Source organism: Astyanax mexicanus, chromosome 18 (assembly GCF_023375975.1).
Source record: "Astyanax mexicanus isolate ESR-SI-001 chromosome 18, AstMex3_surface, whole genome shotgun sequence".
In the NCBI taxonomy this organism is placed as follows: Eukaryota; Metazoa; Chordata; class Actinopteri; order Characiformes; family Acestrorhamphidae; genus Astyanax; species Astyanax mexicanus.
In genome coordinates this window covers 6,899,270-6,924,000 of record NC_064425.1, presented here as the reverse complement: position 1 = coordinate 6,924,000, position 24,731 = coordinate 6,899,270, and the positions used below count along the sequence as shown (strand labels likewise).

The following is a 24,731-nucleotide window of genomic DNA, read 5'->3' as shown; positions in this document are numbered from 1 at the left end:
ACTTCCCACCGTCATCAGATACCTTTTACTCAGCATGTTCGGCGGTTGACCCGTTTGAGATGTATAATGTTGGAAAGCTCCATTGTGCAGAGCAGCAGCAGCAGCGGCATCCATCCGGCAGTGCTTCAGGGTTAATGACTTTAGATCAGTCTGCATGTTTCTGCTCCCAGAACTCCTCACCTCCCGACTCCTGTCCAATTACCAGCCTACTTAACCGAAAGATCCCTCTCTGTCCAGGTGGCTCTTATTTAGAGCTGTGATTTATCGCCGTGAGGGTGAACTGAGATTTGCTAAAAAGAAATACTTCAGCATTTTTTCTTTTCCGCACTCTGCTGCATCCGTCGGGTACAGTGACTTGACATTTACTGTAAAGTAGAAAATAGATTTTTTTGTGGGGGGTGGGGAACTTGTTTGGAGTTTGCTCTCTACTTCAGTTGATTTCAGACACCCTCGTTACCTAAGACTCTTCCCCATAGCAGCATCAAGCAAGGCCGTCCTTCTAAACATGAGGTGACACTCCAGCACAGCATCCCTTCTGAGCCTCAACATGCTTGGAGGAGAACACTAACTGCTAATTCTGTCACATTAGCTACTAGGAAGCCATGCTACCCAACACTTTAAAAAGCTGAGGGAACGGGGGAGAGGGAGATCCATCGGTAACACTTTACTTGGATGGTCCATTTTATGGCCTTGTTGAATCTCAACTGACATTCAACTAACACTGAATTGAATGTCCATTAAATTGAACTTAACCCTATGTTGAATGTAAATGATTCAAAATAGAACCTAACCGTACACCTAACCCTAACCTTAACCCTTAATCAACCATAAAATCAAACCCTACACCTAACCCTAACCTTAACCCTTAATCAACCCTAAAATCAAACCCTACACCTAACCCTAACCTTAACCCTTAATCAACCATACAATCTAACCCTACACCTAACTCTAACCTTAACCCTTAAATCAACCCTAAAATCTAACCCTACACCTAACCCTAACCTTAACCCTTAATCACCCCTAAAATCTAACCCTACACCTAACCTTAACCCTTAATCCACCATAAAATCAAACCCTACACCTAACCCTTAACCTAAGCTTAAAATCTAACCCTAAACACAATCCTAAAATATTAAGATAAGCGTTTGGGTTAGAGTTGAATGTTGGGTTATATTCAATAGATAATCATTTACTTTCACCTTTTAGTTCATTTGCATTTAATAGACATGTAGTTGAATGTTAGTTGAATGTCAGTGGAGCATCAAAGAGGCCATCAAATGGACCATCCAAGTAAAGTGTTACCGATCCATCTTACCCACTTTTGGACTCTTGGTGCCCCATCTTACACCCTGTGGAAAATGCGTTGTGATGCTCATTGCTATCTTACACCCTACCAACAGTCTATTTTCACTCTTTTTGACTGCGTCGTTTAAATAGCTACAGTGCTTGTGAATATACTGTATCTATCTTGTTCTTAAAGGGAATTGCAAGCGAGCCGCACAGGGCATACTTTTCCTGTCATTACGATAGCAAAGATACACTGACATGCCCTAAATCAAGCTGCACGGTTCCACGGTAAACAGCTAACTTAAAGATCCCTAAAATAGGACTCATGGACTCTGTGACTTATGAACAGCTGTGGCATCATTAAGGAATTGAATCCACAACCTCCTGATGGTAGCCAATGGTGTCTGCGTCTCTCAGGAGCCCTGGAAACTGATTAATTAACAGTTAAAGAGAATATTTAAACATGCAGTGGGACCATATCTTTCCTGGGTACTGAACTCACAACCCTGTATCATCGATTATCCAGCACCCTAAGCACTCACATCTCCCCAATTATGGATCCAGGAATCATGTTTAATTCTGTAACTTTCTATGAAAGCTTCTGTAAGTCCGGCCCCTGATCGGAAAATCGGTTATCATTCTAAAAAATCAAGCAGATCACATTATTTCCGCATTTATTTCATAATCCGCCTCTCCTTCCCCTTGATGTTCTGCAGTGCATTAGTATCTGCAGTGTGTATATCTGCTGTTTGATATTAAATTGAACATTTAAGGTTTGTCCTCCGAAACGCTGATTAAAAGGAGCCCAAATTGCTCGTAAAAATGTCCGTAATTGAGTCGAGCGTCGCGGAAATGTAGCCGGGCTGGTTTATGCATCCCGGACCGTGCTCTGTCTAGACTCAAGGTCTAGAAAAGTGTGTGTTATATCAGCATCACAATGAGAGACTTAGTGAGGGGAGGGGTGGAGAGAGAGAGAGAGAGAGAGAGAGAGAGACACAGAGAGAGAAAGAAAAGATTAAAAAGCAGAAGTTCTGAGGAATGAATCCCTCTCAGATGTCACGTTAAATTTGTCCGCTTGGTCTGACGGCTGAAAACAGAAAACAGCTTTGTGTGTGTGTGTGTGTGTGTGTGCGCACGCTTTAGTTCTCTGATAAATGCCTGTGTTTATCACTGTGTGTATGAAATGTGTTTTCTTCCTAGAGAACATTATTTTTTCTCTTTTTTTCCTGTTCCTATTCCTATTCCTGGTTTAAGTCTTAACTTGGACACGTCTACTAGAAAGTTTTAGTCCTGACCCTGACATGATTCACTCTGTTTAAGGCACGTCATGATGCTCATTGCTATCTCACACCCTGCCAAAAGTCTATTTTCCACACCTCCCACCTGTTGTATCGTTTAAATAGCACTGGTGCTTCTGAATATATCTACATCGATGGGTGTGGTGGTCTGGAAGTGTGGTGTGTTCAGGTTAATTTTTGGTATATTGCTATCTTGGCAACAGAAAACACAAGTACTACACTGATTAAATACAACCTAGACAGACGTCAACAATCGGAGGTTCATTGCTATCTTTGCAACACAGGCACATCGATACTGTTATTGTGAGGGTGCAAAAAAGCATGAACTATTTTTCTTAATCGTTCGTGTGCGTTTTGGGCATAACATAAAAGAATCCAATCAGTGTGCCAGCTGTCATTCCTTTTAGGGAAACCCTGTGCCTTTCCTAGGATGTATGATGGGGCCCAGAGACTGCTATTAGACTGGACCTGACTCCTGAAACATGATTGAGTTTGTATGTTTGTGTGTGTTTAGGTAAAGTGGACATGCTGGAGGAGGTCACATGTTTCTCAGGAAGCAACAAAGGCAGCAACTCTGAGGTCCAATCACTGAGCTCCTTCCAGTCAGACTCCTGCGATGACAACGGTAAGCCCCACCCACATCCATGCCATCTCCGGTGAAATAAGTGTGTGTGTGAGTTTGTGTGTATGTGAAAAGAGAACAGACTGATGGTGTAGGTTTATGAAGACTTCAGATTCTTAGAGATCTGGACTAAAAGTCTTAGTCTTGACACAGACTGCACAGTCTCGTAGCATTTTTACACCTATAGTGTGTTTGCTCTGGTCCAGTTGAGAATGTTCTCTCTGCTCATTGGTCAGACCTGTACAGGCTAGAAGCAGACTCAGATTCATCTTGATTTAAATTTCAGTATTACAAAAACTCAGTTTTGATTCAGACTCGTCTTGATTCAGACTTGAGTATTACAAAAACTCAGTTTTGATTCAGACTTTGATTCATAACTACAAAGTCTCTGTCTTAACATGAGCGCACCTCCTTTCATCTTCTCCACATAATTAATGTGAATCTGGACTTGACCAGCATGAAGATGTTGTGTTGGTGTTAAAGTTCATGAAGACAAGGACAGAGGGAGGGGCTTTTTAAAAGCTCCTCCCACCTTTAAGATACGTCAACAACAGGATTTTTTTCATCTGGTCTCGCCAGAGGGTCCCATTAACAACAGCAGCAGATTTAATTTAATTAAAAATCTATACTCATTTAATAAAGATAAAAAAGTGGAACTCATTAAAGATAAGTGTGTGTGTGTGTGTGTGTGTGTGTGAGAGAGAGAGAGAGAGAGAGAGAATGAGAGAGCTAATGTGTGTGAACACTTCATAATCAGCATTTTTCCACAGCACTTTCGGAATGATGACATGCCTGCCTCCCATTCGTCACAGCTTAGGTCATCATTAGCCAATCAGGACACAGAAGCGTTTGCAGTGGGCCAATGGGAGCGGAGATCAATTGGTTTTAAACGTTTTAATTTATGAGCTGATTGATTTGTGATGATAGCCCTGTAACTTTGCCAGAGCTGTGTGTGTGTGTGTTTGTGTGTGTGTGTGTGTGTGTGTGTGTGTGTGTGTGTGTTTGTGTGTGTGTGTGTGTGTGTGTGTGTGTGTGTGTGTGTGGTTTCTGACCGGTCTCCGTTGCTTTCTCTCTCCAAGCCTCCATAGTGACGGTCATTCGACTGGTCAATGATGCAGTCGACACAATCGAAAACGAAGGTACTCAAAACACTTCCTGTATGGATCACTGATCAATATTATTATGGATTACTGACCAATACATTTACACACACACACATAAACACACACACACACATACTTGATTAGAAAAAAGGACGAGTGCGTGAAATGGAGTATTCCTGATCAAATTTCAGCACTGCAGCACAGTGGATTCGTGTGTGTGTGTGTGTGTGTGTGTGTGTGCGTGCGTGTGTGTGTGTTTAAATCATTTTTATTAACGTCCACTCCATCCAGCTCTGCCTGGAGCGTCTGGCCGAGCCTGAACCGCTGGAGACAGGACACACACTTATACACACACACCTACATTCTCTGTTCTCTCTCTCTCTCTCCTTCTCTCTCTCTCTCTCTCCTTCTCTCTCTCTCCTTCCTTCTCTCTCTTTCTCTCTCTCTCTCTCCTTCTCTCTCTCCTTCCTTCTCTCTCTTTCTCTCTCTCTCTCTCCTTCTCTCTCTCTCCTTCCTTCTCTCTCTTTCTCTCTCTCCTCTCTCTCTGTTCTTCCTCGCTCTCTCTCACTCATTCTCTCTCTCTCTCCTTCTCTCTCTCTTTCTCTCTCTCCTTCTCTCTCTCTCTGTGTATGAGAAGAGTGGGTCTGAGGAGATTTGCTTGGTCAGACAAACTTTCTATAAGAATATTTTTGTAAAGTACAGTACCAATCAAAAGTTTGGACATACCTTAAATTCAGTGTTTTTTCATTATTTTAAAATGTTCTGAATTCTAGATTAGTACTAAACGTATCCAAACTATGAAGAAAAAAGCATTAATTTATTTACTAAACAAATTTAGTAATTTATTTGTTTTTTAAAAAACAGAATATGTTTTATTAATATATTTTACATTCTTTAAAGTAGCACCTCTTGCTAAGATTCGACAGTTTTGCACATCTTTAACAAGTTTTTTACATCTTGGCTGGATTTTCTCAGTCAGCTTTATGAGGTAGAGTCACCTGGAATTCAGGCTTTCAGTTAACAGCTGTGCTGAACTCATCAAGAGTTAATTACTTGAATTTCTTGCTCCTCTTAATGTGTTTGAGAGCATCAGTTGTAAAGTTGTGAAGAGGTAGAGTTACAGGTATACAGTGAATAGCTCTATTTGAGTAATGTAATAATAATAATATTATGTAATAATATTATGAGAAGCAAGAACTACTCAACTAAGTAAACAAAAAAATACTTTAAGAAATTAAGGTCAATCAATCCGCAACATTTCAAGAACTTTGAAAGTATCCTCAAGTGCAGTCGCAAAGACCATCAAAAACAATGTGATGAAACTGGCTCTCATCAGAACTGCCCCAGAAAAGGAAGCGGAGGAGTTCCCTCTGTTGCACAGAATAAGTTTATCAGAGTTTACCAGCTTCAGAAATTGCAAGTAGACAGTTTCCTACAATGTAAGAGAAAAACAAAAGAATAAAACCATTGAATGAGAAAAAATTTGACTGGTACTGTATATATATATATATGAATATACTAGTGCATCTCAAAAGTGGGTGAGTGGAAGCAAATATTGTCAATTAGAGCATTTATAACAAAATAACAAAAAGATGCAGAGCTTTCAGACCTCAAATAATGCAAAGAAAACAAGTTCATATTCATAAAGTTTTAAGAGAAATCAATATTTGGTGGAATTCATGCATCTTGGCATCATGTTCTCCTCCACCAGTCTTACACACTGCTTTTGGATAACTTTATGCTGCTTTACTCCTGGTGCAAAAATTCAAACAGTTCAGTTTGGTTTGATGGTTTGTGATCATCCATCTTCCTCTTGATTATATTCCAGAGGTTTTCAATTTGGTAAAATCAAATAAACTCATCATTTTAAGTGATTTTTTTTCCATGTATATTTTTGACATAGGAAGTAACGGGCTTTATGTGTGTTAAAGGTTGTCCTGTCAGGAGGAGCTGAAGGGTTGAAATTTGTTGTATTTGTTTAAGCTTATGCAACACACTGAAAGTCCAGTCGCTTCACAATATCCTGAGAAGGACATTCAGTTCCCCTAACGAGCAAAACATCCAGCTCTGAGGAATGTCTGCTCCCGATAAAACCACAAATCAGTGTTAAGCGGAGCGGTGGGGAGCGCCATGTGTGCTGAAGGTTAGCTGTTTGGGCGACTCTAACAGGCTGTTAAAGACTCTCTCTGTGTCGTCAGGCCTTCAGTTTTGGACGTATTATCAGTGAAAGTGGCAGGAATGATGGGAACACGTCCAGCAGATCCCCAGAGCCACGCCGGACAGTTTGTTAACACAGCTGAGGCCCAACATGTACCTACTAATAAGCTTGAGCTGTGGGCGGAGCTTTAATACACTGCAATATGATCCATGACTAGTTTTTATTTTTCTCTCTGGCCACTTTATTAGAAACCCCTACTACTACTACAATCTTGTGCTTTCACTCTCTGGCCACTTCATTAGAAACACCTGCTACTACTACTACTACAATCTTGTGCTTCCATTCACCATGGCCACTTTATTAGAAACACCTACTACTACTACTACAATCTTGTGCTTTCACTCTCTGGCCACTTTACTGGAAACACCTACCATTAATACAATCTTGTGCTTCCACTTTTTGGCCACTTTATTAGAAACACCTGTTACTACTACAATCTTGTGCTTCCATTCACTGTGGCCACTTTATTAGAAACACCTACTACTGCTACTACTACTATATTGTGCTTCCACTTTCTGGCCAGTTTATTAGAAACACCTACTACTACTACTATTGTCTTGTACTTGCACTCACTGGCCACTTTATTAGAAACAACAACTACTACTACTACTATCCATTTGCTGTTGCCACTTTATTGGAAACACCTACTACTACTATCTCTCTGGCCACTTTATAAGAAACACCTACGATTACTGTCTTGTGCTTCTACTTACTGGCCACTTTATTGGAAACACCTACTACTACAGCTCCCCTCTTGTCTTGGTTCAGCTGGGAGTGAGTGAGTGTTGTAGATGGTAGGGGTGGTGTAGATGGTGGGGGTGGGGGTGTGGTGTAGATAGTGGGGGTGCTGTGTGAGATTTGGGAGCGTTAGCTGAGATTAGGGGGGGTGTCATGCTGAATTAGGGGAGCTGCAGGGATAAGTCTGGGTTTAGTCTGTGTGAGGAGGAACTCGAGCCAATTTCATGGTGTCTAAACTGGAGATCTTCAGAGCTGAAGAGCAGGGAAGAGGAGCCGCTGCAGGAGGTCCAGTCAGCTGATAGCTTTATTTATTTATTTATCTGGGGGGGCGTGGCTTACTGGGTTAACCCAGACGGAGATGTAGACGGATATGTTACTGTGATCGGCGGCGCTGTGAGCTGAGAGTGTGTTCATCTGATCACAGAATCCACGGTGCTGCAGTGCTGTACTGAAGCCAGGCCTGGATTAAAGGGCCAATACCCTCCATATTTCAGGACATACAGTACAAGTCAATAGTTTGGACACAATTCAATTCAGGTTTTCTTTTCATTATTTGAAAATGTTAATTGTAGATTAGTACTAAAGTCGTTCAAATTATGAAGAAAATCATGCAATTATTTAGCACCTTTTGCTTAGATAACAGTTTTTTACATCTTGGCTGGATTTTCTCAATCAGTTTTATGAGGTAGAGTCACCTGGAATTCAGGCTTTCAGTTAACAGCTGTGCTGAACTCATCAAGAGTTAATAATTTGAATGTGTCTGAGAGCATCAGTTGTAAAGTAGTGAAGAGGTAGAGTTGGTATACAGTCAATAGCTCTATTTGAGTAGTGTTCTAATACATATTATGAGAAACAAGAAATAATCAACTAAGTAAAGAAAAAATATTTTAACAAATGAAGATTAGTCAATCTGGGACATTTCAAGAACTTTAAAAGTATCAAGTGCAGTCAGAAAGACTATTAAAAATGTTATGATGAAACTGGCTCTCATCAGGACCACCCCATAAAAGGAAGAGCAAGAGTTACCTCAGAAACTGCAAGTTAAAAACATGTGTTTCTTCATAGTCTGGATGACTTTACTATTCATTTACAATGTAGGAAAAAAAGTATAGTAATAAAAACATTAGAAGTAGAATTAGAAGGTGTGTCCAAAATTTGGTCTGGTACTGTATGTCCACTATATCCACCTTTCGGGTGTTTTTAGAGCAACACATTAAGTTTCATTTTTACTTATTAAGCACAGCCAATCAAACTCAAACTCACATTCATATCATCTGCATTAAATTACTGTTTTAAAGGGACAGTAACACAAAAATAAATTTTAAAAATAAATATAATGAGAAAAACTGACGCAAACACGCAAAACACACAGTTACACTGTTACACACAGTCATACACACTCATATCACATTAAACACTGTCTTACACACACACACACACACACACAGTGCTGAGTGGTGCAGTAGGTATTGCGCTGATTCACAGCTGTCTGTTTTCCTCTGACTGCCAGTTTCCGTTATGGACCAAGGTCAGACCTACAGCCGAGGTGAATCTCTCTCTCTCTCTCTCTGTCTCTCTCTGTACTGCTGACTGAATGTGCTGTTGCATTCTGGGAGATGTCACATCATCCAGCAGGCAGATGCTCGTTGTTTGCACCTCCACCCCCTCACACACACACCCCCTCACACACACACACACTACCTGCATCCCCCCCAACCTCACCCTGCCGCTGACTCAGCTTCACTGTTTGATTGTTGTTTGATTTGGATGGTCAGGTTCAGGATGCACACTGTTGTTTGTTTGTGTGTGTGAGAGAGTGTGTGTGTGTGTGTGTGTGTGTGTCACTACGCTTCTGTGTTCCACACATTGCTGCATGCAGCTGCATTCCTTTATTTACCCACCCGATAAACACAATGTGTCCAGAAGTTTGTAGACACCAGTTTACAGGTGATTAGTAGCTGTGAGTTTGCATTCCTTGCCTGCAGTAAGAGCAGGGTGTTCACTAGGGCTGCACGATACATCGTTTAAGCATCGTCATCGTGATGTGCGCATGCGCTGTAGTCACATTGCAGGATGTGTGATGTCACTTGAGGCAATTAAATCAAACACATCATGTTGCAGTTGTTTGATTCTTGACACAAGAAGTAGATACACAGCACTGTCTCTGTGTCTGGGTAAGTGACAGGCTGCTGCTGCCTAGAGGGCAGGAGTAAACACGAGGTAACCGCATGACCTCCATCCACATGGTTGGGCACGTGCTTGTAAAGGTGAAAGCTGTGCACCTCAGTCCAGCACAGTTTTGCAGCACATATATTTCCAGTTACAGCTAAATTCACGCTTTAATCCCAGAAAAATGCTCTTATTTACCTTATAAAAAGTCATTTAAATGCCTGATTAAAGGGCCAATTAGTGTTGTTTTGCTGTTTTCTTCAGGTTTTGAGTGCAATGTTAACTTTTTCCAATATCGTGCAGCCCTATTGTCCACAGATCCTTAAAAAATCTTAAAAATAAGGTTAATTTGTCTTAAAAATCCTTATATTCATCTTCACAGTGTGTGCTTTTCAGTGAATTAGCTGAATACTGTTGGAGGGTGTCTTTAAACTTGTGGACGCATTAGTTAAGGTTTGTTTTTGATGTTTTTGCTGCTGCATGCTGTTGAACTCTGCACGCTTTGTTTTGCTCCCAAACAGCATGAGCATCCCGAAGCCCTCGTTCCACCACCTGCATCTGTGTGCCGGACCACCCGTGATCTCCATGACCTTCCCCCAGTTGACTCCCGGTTGTCCCGCCCCATTTTAACCTGTTTTTTCCCTCCACAGCCTATCACTGGGACACGTCCGACTGGCTGCCCAGCACCCGGCTGCCCGACATCGAGGAGGTGCCCACCTACGAGGGCGGGGAGGTGGGCGTGGCCTTGGAAACGGACTATTACCTGGGAGGATTCGACATCGACAGCGACTACCCGCCCCCCCAGGAGGGAGAGTTCGCGTCCCAGGAGCAGCTGGCCCCGCCCCTTCCTGCCGAAGACTATGACGACACGCCCGCCAGTCGTTCCGTCTCCAGGGAGGCCACCCTGAGGTCCCGCCCACACTTCCACCCCAGCCAATATCTGCCTCCGCATCAGCTCCCCCTGGGCCCTGGGGGGGAGGTGGAGTTTAGCACTTATGTGGGTGGAGCCGAGAGGCTGTCAATCAACACGTCGTCCTCGGCCTCGGACGACTCCCCCCACTGCGTCTTCGAGCATTCGGAGACGGGGGGCAGTTTGGACAGTCTGGAGGAAGCACAGATGCAGCCACACACACAACAGACTGAGGTGTGATACACACATATATACACACACACACACACACACTGAACTGACCACAACAAACTCTCGGGAAAAAGCTGCAAAATATGGACGCAAGAGTCCGGAACAGCCTGTAAAGACAAAAAAGCAACACTCAAGCACACGGACTGACCGGCAGAGTGACCGGTGGACTGACCACAGGTCAGCTGCAGATGGACAGAGCAACGGAACCGTGTCTCCGGTTCTCATCTGTGTTTGTTTTTAGTTTTTGTATTCTCCCCTCACTGTCTCCACTAAAAGGTGCTGCCCAGAGTGTGTGTGTACCAATCAGAAGTTTGGAAACACCTTAAATTCAGTGATTTCACGTTATTTAAAAAAAACAGACATTGTAGACTAACACTAAAGTCATCCAAACTATAAAAAGCAACATTATGGAATTATTTAACTTAGATTAGACAGCTTTGCACATCTAATGTGCACGTCTGGATTTTCTCAGTCAGCTTTATGAGGTAGAGTCACCTGGAATTCAGGCGTTCAGTTACCAGCTGTGCTGAACTCATCAAGAGTTAATTACTTGTATTTCTCTGCTCATCTTAATGTGTTTGAGAGCATCAGCTGTAACATTGTGAAGAGGTAGAGTTGATATACTTCATAAAAGTACTTCAATCCAAAAAGAAGAATTTTAAGAACTTTGACAATATCCTCAAAAACGTTGTGATGATGGAACTGGCACTCATCAGGACCGCCCAAGGAAAGTAAGAGCAAGAATTCCCTCATTAAAGTTAACAGCACCCCAGATAAGACAATGCAAAGTTATTACATGATTCCTCATGTGTTCCTTCATAATCTGGATCACTTCAGCATTCATTCCTACATTTCCTACATCCTTTATTCATTAAAGTAGGAAATAAATAATAAATGAAAACATTAAAGGAGAAGGTGTGTCCAAACTCGTGACTGGTACTGTATATGTGTGTGTATGAGTGTAAGGGTGTATATGTATGTGTATGTGTGTTACAGTGGAGACGCTGTCTCGAGCCAAACAGCACAAAACATTTCTCACTATCGTCTCCCTCAGTCTCAGAACCCTCCCCCCACCACCCCCCCTTTAACCCTCAGACGCCCAGAGAGTTACTGCCTCTCTCTTCATGCTCATATTAGTGAAATGAATATGGGGATGGAGAGAGCACTAATTAGTGAAAATGTACACTTATTTAAAAGTGACCTAAGAAATAGAATTTGGTTCTTGGTATTATTTGCATAATTATGTAATTAAAGTCTCTATGTATGTAAATATGAAAAATATCATTCCTAAAAAAACCATGTATATATTTTTTTCTCTTGTAAAATGAGACACAGCAAACAACAGTAACTGAGCATCAGATTCAGATTATAATAAATGTCTCTTTTATTACTTACAAAAATTATTCAGATAGAATATCAGGATGTTTCTGTTATTGCTGGCGGACGTCTGAGGGTTAAACAGATTTTATTTTTATTTTTAAGTTTTTTTTATTAGTTTTTATTGCTTTTGTACATTTTTGCACTAAGATTTATTTTTCCTGCCAATTTAATTAGGTCATATTTCGGCCACCGGCTGATAGATAGCAATCCTTCTCTATTTCTCTCTCTCTCTTTCTCTCTTTCTTTCTTTCTTTCTCTCTCTCTCTTTCCCTCTCTTTCCCTCTATCTTACACCCTGCACATGGTGTGTTGCAATGCTCATTGCTATCTTACACCTCGCCAACAGTCTTTTTCATGCCTTCCACCTGCATTGTTTAAAATTGCTGTTCACTTCACAGTGTGAAAGAGTAGGTCAGTTTCCTCTGCTGAGAGGCGTTGGACACGTCTAGGTTGCTGCGCCATTAAAATAGCAATTCACCAAAGTCAGAGCGCACCTGGCTCTTAAAGGGAATTGCCAGAGACATGTTGATTGGTTTATTTCATGTTACGCCCAAAACACACCCTTGATTAATTAAGAGAATTAGTATATGTGCATTTCAAGATGCAAAAGAGGTGTACTTTTCCCGTCGTTATGATAGCAAAGACACACTGACACACCCTAAATCAAGCTGCACGGTGCACTGTTAATTTCCTCTGTCACTCTCTCTCTCTCTCTCTCTCTCTCTCTCTCTCTATCTGCTGCCCCACAAATAGTACTATTTTTCAAACTGTCTAAGGTGTGTGTGTGTGTGTGTGTGTGTTTGGGCAGTGAGCATATTACAGTGTTGTCTCCATTCATATATCTCTCCTTTCATTTTATCATTGATTTCAGAAACAAGCGTAGGTGTGTATCAGAAAGCCATATCAGTGGCGGGGTCTGGAGGGTGACCTCACATCAACACACGCATACACACACACACACACACTCATAAAGCAATGATTAAACAGTCTTCTACTGGGAAACCTCCTTCTGTAGCACGCTGTTGGAACAGATGCACTGTAATTTATGGGTCGAGTGGCATTGACAGAGACTGAAAGAGAGAGAGAGAGAGATGATGATGATGATGATGATGATGATGATGATGAAGGTATAAAATGTTATAGAGTATGTTAATTTATCAGGATTAAATGCTGCCTTTAAGTTACATCAGAAATATTGTATTTACAAACTGGGATTTTAGGCTATGCCTGATATTATAAACAACATTATTGACATTTTAAGATCATTTAATGCCATAATGACATTATTATAAAGGCCACATATTTGTAATGAATCATAGTTTGGGAGATGTATACACACTGTTTGCACTGATTGGTCATTTAGCATGATTGGCTAAAATACTGTTCACACAGTAGATTATATGGCCTTTATCAAATATTTTTGAGGTGATGTTGTCATGGGAGCGAGACACAGGACAGACAAGCACGGATACATCACAAATAATATATTAGATAAAGGATAAGGCAAATAAGAATGGTCAGGGGCAGGCAGGGTCAGTAACAAATCTAGGTAAAAATGCCAAGGCAAAATGCAAAAATAGGTCAATACCGAAAAAGCTAACAAACAAAAGGGCTAAGAAAAAGAGTAGCCTAAAGACCAAAAAAGGGTTGGAAACAAATGGTCAAAAACACAAAGGAAACGTGAGGTAGAAGAGCTATGTAAAATAGTTTCAATACCAGGCAAGGAGTAGGTGAAAGCAGGGGCTATTTATACAAGAGAGTCCAGGTGTGAGCAATCAATAGCACGGCGAGCCGGAACACCGATGCCTCACATCATCGGGCATGTCCGGAGGGTTGAGCACAGGTGCATCGGGGGGGAATAGAGTCTCTTTCTGGAGAATTAGAGTCAGTGGCAGACAGACAGTGACAGGACTGACCCATGTCCAATTTTTGTACAATAAGTCCAAATTGGTTTTTAAATAATCAAAAAAAATAAATAAATTGGAAATAAAGTTGCAGAATTAAATAACCAGAACAGAAATCTCAAAAAGAGTTCCAAAGTCGTGCATACAAACGTCTGAGGTGGATTTAAAGGCAGCATAATTCTGAGTCATTTTGGAGCGTTTCTATTGCATCGATCATGTGGTGTAAAGAGTAGCTGGAATTTTTTTAATAAGTTCTGGAAAAAAGTTTCGTACAGAAATAGCAAAAAGAAAGTCTGAGAAAGAAAAACGCCATGTAATAAAACTAAAAACTGAAGGAGAGAAGAGTGGAAGAGTGAAAGAAAAGTGCATCTGTCTGAAAGCTGTCCAGTCCAATTCTCGGGGAACTTAACAGTAGTAATTAAAAGTTTGGACACACCCACAATTTTTCATTTCTGCTGTTTTCCACATTTTAAAACGAACAGTTTCTAAGTAAGTAAGCCATTAATACAATTATAGTAACATATAATCATCTATTCAAAAATGTTAATCTTCTGCCAAATACGGCTGTTTAGTCGCCACCTCCTTGCAACACTCCTGATTGGCTGATGCATATTAATATTTTAACAAAGCTTATGTAGGAATCCATAGGGTGATATAACCTTTTCAGAATGTATGTTTCCTCTTAATCCCTGACTGAAGACTATACTAAGAATTATACCACAGTTAGTTCCGATCATGCTATGTGATTGGCTGAGAGGTGTTCTATAAGTGTTATTATCAGCCGGTAATGCACTGTAACCGAAGCTCACCATGTATTACTCCACCACATACAGGTAACCTAGCAACGATGCAGCGCTTACAAACCAAACCGCGCAGCTACAAACAGAGCAGCAATGGAACTATTTCAACGAAATAGATTATATTTTCTCCTCCTCTTTAACTCAAAATCTTTCAATTAACTGTGATAATGGATCTGTGGTATAATCACAATAATACACTCCAGGTTCGTGCCATAACATGTAATATTGGCACTGCTGTGCTGTAGTCGTATATCACCACAGCAGTGCCAATATTACACGTTATAGCAGGAACCTCGAGTGTATTATTGCTTATTTGTTTTGTGGGTATTTAAATAAAAACTATAATAATGTTTACATTCAAATTATTTGTTTGTTTTTTTAGCAAATAAATTCATAAATAGATATAAATTTTGTCAACAAATGTTCCTAAGGTATTAATAAGAAAATAATAGATAGAATTACAGTGTGCAATGACCAAAAATATTTGAAAACATTTTTAAATCCTTTTAAATGTTTGGAAATGTGTTTAAAATTTTCAACTATAAAAACAGCATTAATAGTTACACTTGAAATAATTGTGAATTATTTGGAACTACAGTATTGAAGCTTTTAACGTGGGGAGGTACGCTAATCTAATTTTCCCATGATAACTTCTGTAAAAATGACCTAATTTGGAGGAATTAAGAGAATTAAACTTATGTTTCCTACACAAGTTTGCTAGACCTCTTAAAATAAATCACTGTTTATCGAAAGATTTTGAGTTAAAGATAAGGAGAAAATCTGTTTGGTTAAAATAGTTCCATTGCTGCTCTGTTTGTAGCTGCGCTGTTTGGCTTGTAAGCGCTGCATAGTTGCTAGGTTACCTGTATGTGGTGGAGTAATACATGAAGAGCTTGGGTTACAGTGCATTACCGGCTGATAACGGCACTCATAGAACGCCTCTCAGCCAATCACGTAGCAGGGTCGGAACTAACTGTGGTATAATTCTTAGTATAGTCTTCAGTCAGGAATTTAGAGAAAATGTACGTTCAAAAAAAAAGTTATATCACCTTATGAATCCCTATGTAAGGTTTGTTAAAATATAAATATGCATGAGCCAAGATGTAACTTAAAACTTAACACTAATAAAAAAATTCTGATCGGCTGATATATGTTACCAAAAATAAACATTCCAGTAATTATTACGCTTATTTTTTACATGGTGTTAGAAGGCATTACACAGCAAGAATTCTAATCGTCAAAAATGTTCTGAATTTCTGAATGAAAGCCAGCTGTGGGGTGAATATTACAAAAATATATTTTACATTAAAATTAGTTTTTGTTTTGTAAACAAATTCTTGATTATAAAATGAACGTAATTTCACATATTTCACATTCACATATTCCGATGACGTTAAATCATGAAACAACGCTTAATAAGGGATGATTATGCAGCGACCAAAAATTTAACGACTTTCAATTTTATTTGTTTTGGAAGTAAATAAGCTTCTTCTATTTTTATTTTTTATTTTTTTGGAATTTAAAACAAATGTCATACAATTAAGCAGAAACCCTTGTCATAAACATGTAAGATATCAGGTGGGTCCAAACTTTTGGAGTGATTTCTGTCTGTATCATAAAAAAAGACTGGAGAGAAAATTTGCGAGATTTTTGCAAGATGTAAGTTTGTTTGTTTGTTTGTTTTTTTGTTTGTTTTTTTGTACAGTGTAAATAGCTATAGGTTGTTCAAATGCAGATTTTGTAGATACTGAACTGCGATTATTGCAGGGGTTCAGGATTCCGGAGGAGTTGGATTAAAAACCTCTCACACACCCACTCGGGTTTGTGGACATACTTTGTAACACACACATAAACACACGCACACAAACACACACACACACACACACACACACCTGGGTTTACCAGCCGTGTGTTCCTCCATGTTCTGCATCGTTCTGTTGCTGTTTTTTTTATTGCATCCTTGTTTTATTTCTGTAGAATAGCTGAGGGTATTTTCTTCATCATATCTGCTGCGGTGCCAGTTCAGTTTCCTGGACGTCCTGTAGCGAGGGATCAGTCTGGACGTCCTGTAGCGAGGGATCAGTCTGGACGTCCTGCAGCGAGGGATCAGTCTGGACGTCCTGCAGCGAGGGATCAGTCTGGACGTCCTGCTTCCTCTGCAGGACCGTTTTTTTACTTCACCCTCCCTTCGTTTCTGTTCTGTCCATCTCGTCAGTATTAAAAGTGACTCTAATCTAAAATGAAATGGATAAAAATGCATTTTTTAACTGCTGATTGTTTTTTAATCAATGCAGAAAATAAAAATAATCTCAATGAAATGTAATGTGTGTCGTCTCAGACTGTCAGAGGGATTGTGTGTGCGGTTGTGTATTTTACTGTTTGTGAGGATTAAACGCCCCAATTTTTGGTTGTGTTTGCTCTCCAAAATTTACTTTTCAGCTCCACAGAGAAAATTCACCAACCAGAAATATCCAACTAACAGCGTCCTGAGAGCGAAGTCCTGTGGCCAATGTTCTGTTGGCGACGTCCTGTTGGCAGCATCCTGTGGGAAGCATCCTGTGGGTGGAGTCCTGTGGACAGCGTCCTGTAATAAAAGTCCTGCGGGCAGCATCATGTGAGTGGAGTCCTGTGGGTGGCTTCATGTAGACAGTTTCCCGGCAACAGCTTCCTCTAGACAGCATCATGTGGGAGGAGTCCTGTGGGCAATGTTCTGTGGGTGGAGTCCTGTGGGAAGCGTCCTTTGGGCAGTGTCCTGTAGACAGCATCCTGTAAGAAAAGTCCTGTGGGCAGTGTTTTAGGAATGACTTCCTGTAAACAGCATCCTGTGGGTGGAGTCCTGTGGACATCGTCCTGTAAGAAAAGCCCTGTGGGCAGCATCATGTGAGTGGAGTCCTGTGGGTGGTGTCCTGTGGGTGGCTTCCTGTAGACAGTTTCCCGGCAACAGCTTCCTCTAGACAGCATCCTGTAAGAAAAGTCCTGTGGGCAGTGTCTTAGGAATGGCTCCCTGTAAACAGCATCCTGTGGGTGGAGTACTGTAGACAGCATCCTGTGGGTGGAGTACTGTGGGCAGCATTCTGTGGGCAGTCTCCTGTAGACAGCATCCTGTAAAATAAGTCCTGTGAGCCGTGTCCTATAAGCAGCGGCCTGTGGACAGTGGACAGAAGGCAGATTTAAGCAAATCCATTGACAAAAACTAGACAAAATATATGTAACTATATGTAACATGCTAATAGCAATAAATCTGCCACTGGGATAAGCTATTTTTTTCTTAGTAAGATTTATTTAAATAAGTCTCAAATCTGTGAAATAAGAATTAAATCATTTTTTTGTGTCTTACATTTGGACACAATGAATAACTAGACTGATGATGTGCAGTGTATAGAATAATACTGTACACACACCATAGGAATTACCATATCAGTGTGTTTTAATAATCTTCCCAACAGTCAGACGGACGTTTCTCTAGATTCCTTCTAAAGACATACAGTAAAGGTACTTTTTTCATAGTCTGTTTGATCCTTTGTATCTTACAAAGTTACGCTTTGTTTAATTTCCTTGAGGAAAAGTGAATATTTTAAAGTTTGTACTCCTGAGAACTCCTCTCCAGTGTTTACAGTATATCTTCTTTTCTGGTGATACATATATATATATATATATATATATATATATATATATATACACTACCGTTCAAAAGTTTGGGGTCACATTGAAACGTCCTTATTTTTGAAGGAAAAGCACTGTACTTTTCAATGAAGATAACTTTAAACTAGTCCTAACTTTAAACAAATACACTCTGTACATTGCTAATGTGGTAAATGACACTTCTAGCTGCAAATGTCTGGTTTTGGTGCAATATCTACATAGGTCCCATAGGCCCATTTCCAGCAACTATCACTCCAGTGTTCTAATTGTACAATGTGTTTGCTCATTGGCTCAGAAGGCTAATTGATGATTAGAAAACCCTTGTGCAATCATGTTCACACACCTGAAAACAGTCTAGCTCATTACAGAAGCTACAAAACTGACCTTCCTTTGAGCAGATTGAGTTTCTGGAGCATCACATTTGTGGGGTCAATTAAACGCTCAAAATGGCCAGAAAAAGAGAACTTTCATCTGAAACTCGACAGTCTATTCTTGTTCTTAGAAATGAAGGCTATTCTTTTGGGAAGAAAAAGAGAAGGTGCTCGGTCGATATCTCGCTCTGAATAATCTTTAGCCTTAAAATTAGAAGAACATTTTCACCTGGTCTGACCCTCGCACAATGCAGTAGTGAAGTTGGTGAACCGTTTCTTCTAATCGTTCACTGGCTATTTTATTCACAGTGGCTTAAAAACTATTCACACCCCTTTAAATCTTTTCACATTTTGTCACGTTACAGCCACAAAATTAAATGTGTTATATTGAGATTTTTAAGTGATTGACCAACACAAAGTAGCACATAATTTCATTGCAATTACAGCTGCAAGTGTTCTGGGGTTTGTCTACCAGCTTTGCGCATCTAGAAACTTTTTTTTAGAAAGATTTAGAAAGATTTTTGCTCATTGATCTTCATAAAACAGCTCAATCTCAGCCAGGTTGGATGGAGAGGGTCTGTGAACAGCAGTTTTTTTATGTCTTGCTACATAATCTCAATAGATTTCAAGATTTAGGTCAGGACTTCGACTGGATCATTCTAACACATGAACATTCTTTGATCTAAACCATTATAGCCCCACTGTAGCTCTGGCTGTATCTTTAGGGTCATCGTCTTGCCGGAAGGTGAAGCTCCTTCCCAGTCTCTCTTCTGTGTTTCTTTTCCTAGGATTGCCCTGTATTATTTATCTCCATCCACCTTCCCATCAACTCTGACTAGCTTCTCTCTCCCTGCTGAATAAAACCATCCCCACAGTATGATGCTGCCACCACCATGTTTCACAGTGGGGATGGTGTATTCAGGGTAATGAGCAGTGCTACTTTTTGTTGCCACATATTGTAGTTTGCATTTACGTCAAAAAGTTCAATTATGTGTTACTCTGTTTGAGGTTTAAAAAAAAAAAAAAAACGTTTTATGAGGTAGAGTCACCTGGAATTCAGGCTTTCAGTTAACAGCTGTGCTGAACTCCTCAAGAGTTAATTACTTGAAGTTCTTGTCTCTTAATGTGTTTGAGAGCATCAGTTAAAGTAAAGTAGTGAAGAGGTAGAGTTACAGGTATACAGTGAATAGAGCTATTTGAGTAATGTTCTAATACGTTTTAAGAGAAGCAAGAACTATTCAAGTAAGTAAAGAAAAAATACTTTGAGAAACATTTCAAGAGCTTTTAAAAGTTTCCTCCAGTGCAGTTGCAAAGACCATCAAACATGTATGGATGAAACTGGCCCTCGTCAGGGCCGCCCCAGGAGAAGAAGAGCAAGAGTTCCCTCTATTGTACAGGATAAGTTCATCAGCCTCAGAAACTGTAAGTTAACAGCTCCCCAGATAAGAGCACTTAAATATATTGGTTTGTTTAACACTTTAACAAGTTACTACATGATTCCTTATGTGTTCCTTCATAGTCTGGATCACTTTAGTATTTATTTACAATGTAGGAAAACAAGGGAAAACACTAGCAGATTGTACTTTTTTTCAAAGTAAATATTGATTTTTATCATTTTGATTAATCTCCAAATTGGAGGCTGAGCTCTGACTTAGATGTAATTGTAAGTTCATTCTTGTTTTGCAAAATGAAAACCATTTTAAAATAAGACTACCTTTATAAATGGTTTACAATTAGTTTATTAATGGTTACTAATTAGGTCGTAAATGCCTTAAAATCATTAATAATCAAAATAAATAATTAAATATCAGTAATAACACATACGTAGAAAGGGCAACAATGACCTGTTGTTTGCCAAATAGTGAACCCACAGCCATCTATACTGTTGCCCTTTCTACATACGTGTTATAACTGATTATTAATGATTTTTAAGGCATTTACAACCTAATTAGTAACCCATTGTAAACCATTTATAAACCCTTTATAAAGGTAGTCTTATTTTAAAGTGGTACCCTTTACACTTTACAAAAAGAGTCAGAATAAACAAGTAATGTCTCAATGTCTTAATGATTATTAACTGATACTTGTTAAGACATTATTAAACATTACCCAATTTTAATGATTAATAATGTTGTAAATGATAATGAGCTGATACATTGGTAAAAAAAATGCTGTAATGATTAATATCATCATAACTAGCGTTAATTAATAATTAGTTAAGACTTTTATGTTGTAAGTAATTAACATAATTAATCAATGTACCCTTATTGTAAATTGTTACTGGAATACTATCCTGAATTCTACTCTGAAGCATCTGAAACATCATCCTGTTGTTGGGAGAATATCTAATGACATATATAATGCGAACATGAAATTATCTTGTACTAATGACGTAAAAGAAATTCAGCATTTTGCAAAAAACACCAACTGCAGAACATTGTAAGGATGAAGTTTGACTTCCTCTCCTTTAATGATGTTTCAAAGTGTCTGTTGTTTGATCTGCTGAATCATTAATGCTCATTATGAGGGCTGTCAGAAAAGGAGTTCAGACGAGGACAAAAATCAGACACACTTTCCTTCTGAAGTCTTCGCCAACGTGCGTGAAAGCACTGTCATGTTTTGTTTTTTATCCTGCACGAATTCACCGTCGCCTTTGTTCTCTTCCGCCTCAACGTCTCAAGGCGTTTCCTGTTTTGTAACTTTTCCCGTTTCGTTTGTTCGGCGGCGGCGCTGGCAATTGTTGGCGGAGCGCTCTTGGAGGTGCACCTCGCATCGATATGCAGCGTTTGAAAATTTGACCTTAAATGAAAGGTATTCTGATGAAAACGGTGTGAGGTAAAGCTGTGTCAGCATTCAGAGAACCTTACAGAGAAGCCGAAGCCCCTCATTAGAAAGAGGGTCTACAAACATTGTCTTGGCTTTCGAACTGTTCCCTGAGAATTCAAAGGATTCTCTGCGTATTTGAACTTTTCTCAACGTCCTCTAAAAGTTTTTTGGGCTTTTCTAAAAGCATGTAAAGTTCGGACCAGAGTCTGAGCGAAGGCTCCTGTTGTACGTTTAGTCCGGTTAGTTTTGGTGTAACTTTTCAATTTGTTGCTGTTCCAGGTGTTTCTTTGTCCACCAAATCCGAACAAATCCTGAAGGAGCATCACACAGCAGAATGATTAAAACTAAGGGTTAACCTCTTGAGACGTTGCGTCCTCATATTGAGACATTACATTTCTGCTTCTTTGCATCATATATATGCCTCATACGAAAACATAGTGGCACCTGACAACATTACACTGATTTATTCGAAAACAGGATCTTGGGAATCCCAGTCAAAAGTTTCTACAGCCAGTCCAGACAGAAACATGGGCCAGGTAAAAATTCTCATTCCATTTTTAGTTTAGAACTACTACTATTTTTTTTATTTCTAATTTTTTCCCATTTTCTGCCCAGTTTACATGGCCAATTACCCAACCCACTCATTAGGACTGCCCCTATCACTAGTGATGCCCCAACACAACAGGAGGGTGAAGACTAACACATGCTGCCTCCGATACATGTGAAGTCAGCCACCGTTTCTGATGCAGCATTACCGAGCAGCATCACAGCGCACTCGGAGGAAAGCACAGCGGCTCGGTTCTGATACATCAGCTCACAGATGCCCTGTGTTGTGGACATCATCCTAGGAGTGATGTGGGGAGAGAGCGCCATCTACCCACCCGGAAGGTGCAGGGCAAATTTTGCTCCCTCAGTGAAGTTTTTTATCATGGTTGGTGTAGCTAACCACCAAATTTCATTCCTGTCAGCTGACGAGTTTACTATATTCCTATTCTCTCGCTCCTACTCTCTCTTTCTTGAATTCCCTGTTATTTTCTCTCTCTCTGTTTATTATCTCCTCCAGTTTTTAAGTATTTAAGCTGCTCAGCAAATTCTCTCGGTTTTGTTGCCTTCAGCGCAGAAAGATAGGGAGAGAAAGGGAGAGAAAGAAGTTTAAACAACAGGAAAACAATGCACTGAGGGCGAGGAAGAGGAGGGGTGAGAGAGAAAGATGGATGGAGTGATAAAAAGTGGAGAAAGAGGGAAGTTGAGAAGGAGAGAGGAACGGTGGCCGAGCACATCAACAAGATAAATAATACAATATAGGCATCCAGGCACAGTGACATCACTATGTGTGTGTGTGTGTGTTTGTGTGTGTGTGTGTGAATGTGCTTGACTCAGCAGATCACCTTACAGAGCACCTTCTCTAATGAATTGGACTGGCATGTGGCCAAAAAGTGTGTGTGTGTGTGTGTGTGTGTGTGTGTGAGAGAGAGAGAGAGAGAGAGAGAGAGAGAGAGAGAGAGAGAAACAGAGGCCTTTTAGATCAGCTATGTTCACCTGAGAATGTCAACCAATCACAATTATTCTCAATACTGACACTATCATGGTCACTATTCACTATTCATCATTATTACTATTTCTGCCATTCACTTTTTTACTGGCAGTATCATTATCATTTGTCATGATCACTATTGACATCAATATTATTGTTATTATTACTATTACAGCCATCACTATCACTATTATTGTTATCATTATTACCATCACTACTCCTGTCATTATTATTAAAACCATTGCTGTTACTATCAGCTTCACTTTATCACACTTTTACTGTCTTTCACAATATCATTAAAACTTCCATTATCACTATTACTATTATCACTATTATGTTTATGACAATTATCAATATTTCATATTACTATATAATGTAACTATCACTGTTATTAGCATCACCATTATCACTATTATCACTAGCCATCAGAAATGTGGAAGTAATAAACATCTATATAATATAATTATCACAATTATATTATTGTGATAATATCAGCTTCACTTTATCACACTTTTACCGTCCTTCACAATACCATTAAAACTTCCATTATCACTATTACTACTATCACTATTACTATTATCACTGTTCATGACAATTATCAATATTTCATATTACTATTAATATATACTGTAACTATCAGTATTATTAGCATCATCATTATCACTATTGTCACTAGCCATCAGAAATGTGGAAGTAATAAACATCTCTATAATATAATTATCACAATTATATTATTGTGATAATATCAGCTTTACTTTATTACACTTTTACTGTCCTTCACAATACCATTAAAACTTCCATTATCACTATTACCCCTCTCACTATGTTTATGACAATTATCAATATTTCATATTACTATTACTATATACTTTAACTATCAGTGTTATTAGCATCACCATTATCACTATTATCACTAGCCATCAGAAATGTGGAAGTAATAAACATCTATATAATATAATTATCACAATTATATTATTGTGATAATATCAGCTTCACTTTATCACACTTTTACTGTCCTTCACAATACTATTGAAACTTCCATTATCACTATTATTATCATCACTATTATGTTTATGACAATTATCAATATTTCATATTACTATTACAATATAATGTAACTATCAGTGTTATTAACATCACCATTATCACTATTATCACTAGCCATCAGAAATGTGGAAGTAATAAACATCTATTTCATATAATTATCATAATTATATTATTGTGATAATATCAGCTTCACTTTATCACACTTTTACTGTCCTTCACAATATCATTAAAACTTCCATTATCACTATTACTATTATCACTATTATGTTTATGACAATTATCAATACTTCATATTACTATTACTATTACTGTAACTATTAGTGTTATTAGCATCACCATTATCACTATTATCACTAGTCAAAAGTAATGTGGAAGTAATAAACATCTATTTCATATAATTATCACAATTATATTATTGTGATAATATCAGCTTTACTTTATCAAACTTTTACTGTCCTTCACAATACTATTAAAACTTCCATTATCACTATTACTATTATCACTATTACCCCTCTCACTATGTTTATGACAATTATCAATATTTCATATTACTATTAATATATACTGTAACTATCAGTATTATTAGCATCATCATTATCACTATTGTCACTAGCCATGAGAAATGTGGAAGTAATAAACATCTCTATAATAT

The 24,731-nt window shown here is 39.1% G+C and overlaps 1 protein-coding gene across 5 annotated transcripts in view; it reads left to right on the top strand.

Annotated features, from left to right (window-relative positions):
* fat3a (FAT atypical cadherin 3a) overlaps window positions 1-12,923 on the top strand; it is a 190,927-nt gene extending 178,004 nt beyond the window's left edge. For 2 of the 5 annotated variants that reach the window (XM_022669310.2, XM_049466959.1), the window contains 4 exons: window positions 3,100-3,210; window positions 4,287-4,346; window positions 8,777-8,812; window positions 10,086-12,923. In XM_022669310.2, the coding sequence (XP_022525031.2) occupies window positions 3,100-3,210; window positions 4,287-4,346; window positions 8,777-8,812; window positions 10,086-10,585 (707 nt within the window). In that variant the 3' untranslated portion in view covers window positions 10,586-12,923. The remainder of the gene's footprint in view (window positions 1-3,099; window positions 3,211-4,286; window positions 4,347-8,776; window positions 8,813-10,085) is intronic. The other 3 variants (XM_049466962.1, XM_049466961.1, XM_049466960.1) reach the window with 2 other exon arrangements.
* The last annotated feature ends 11,808 nt before the right edge of the window (window positions 12,924-24,731 follow it).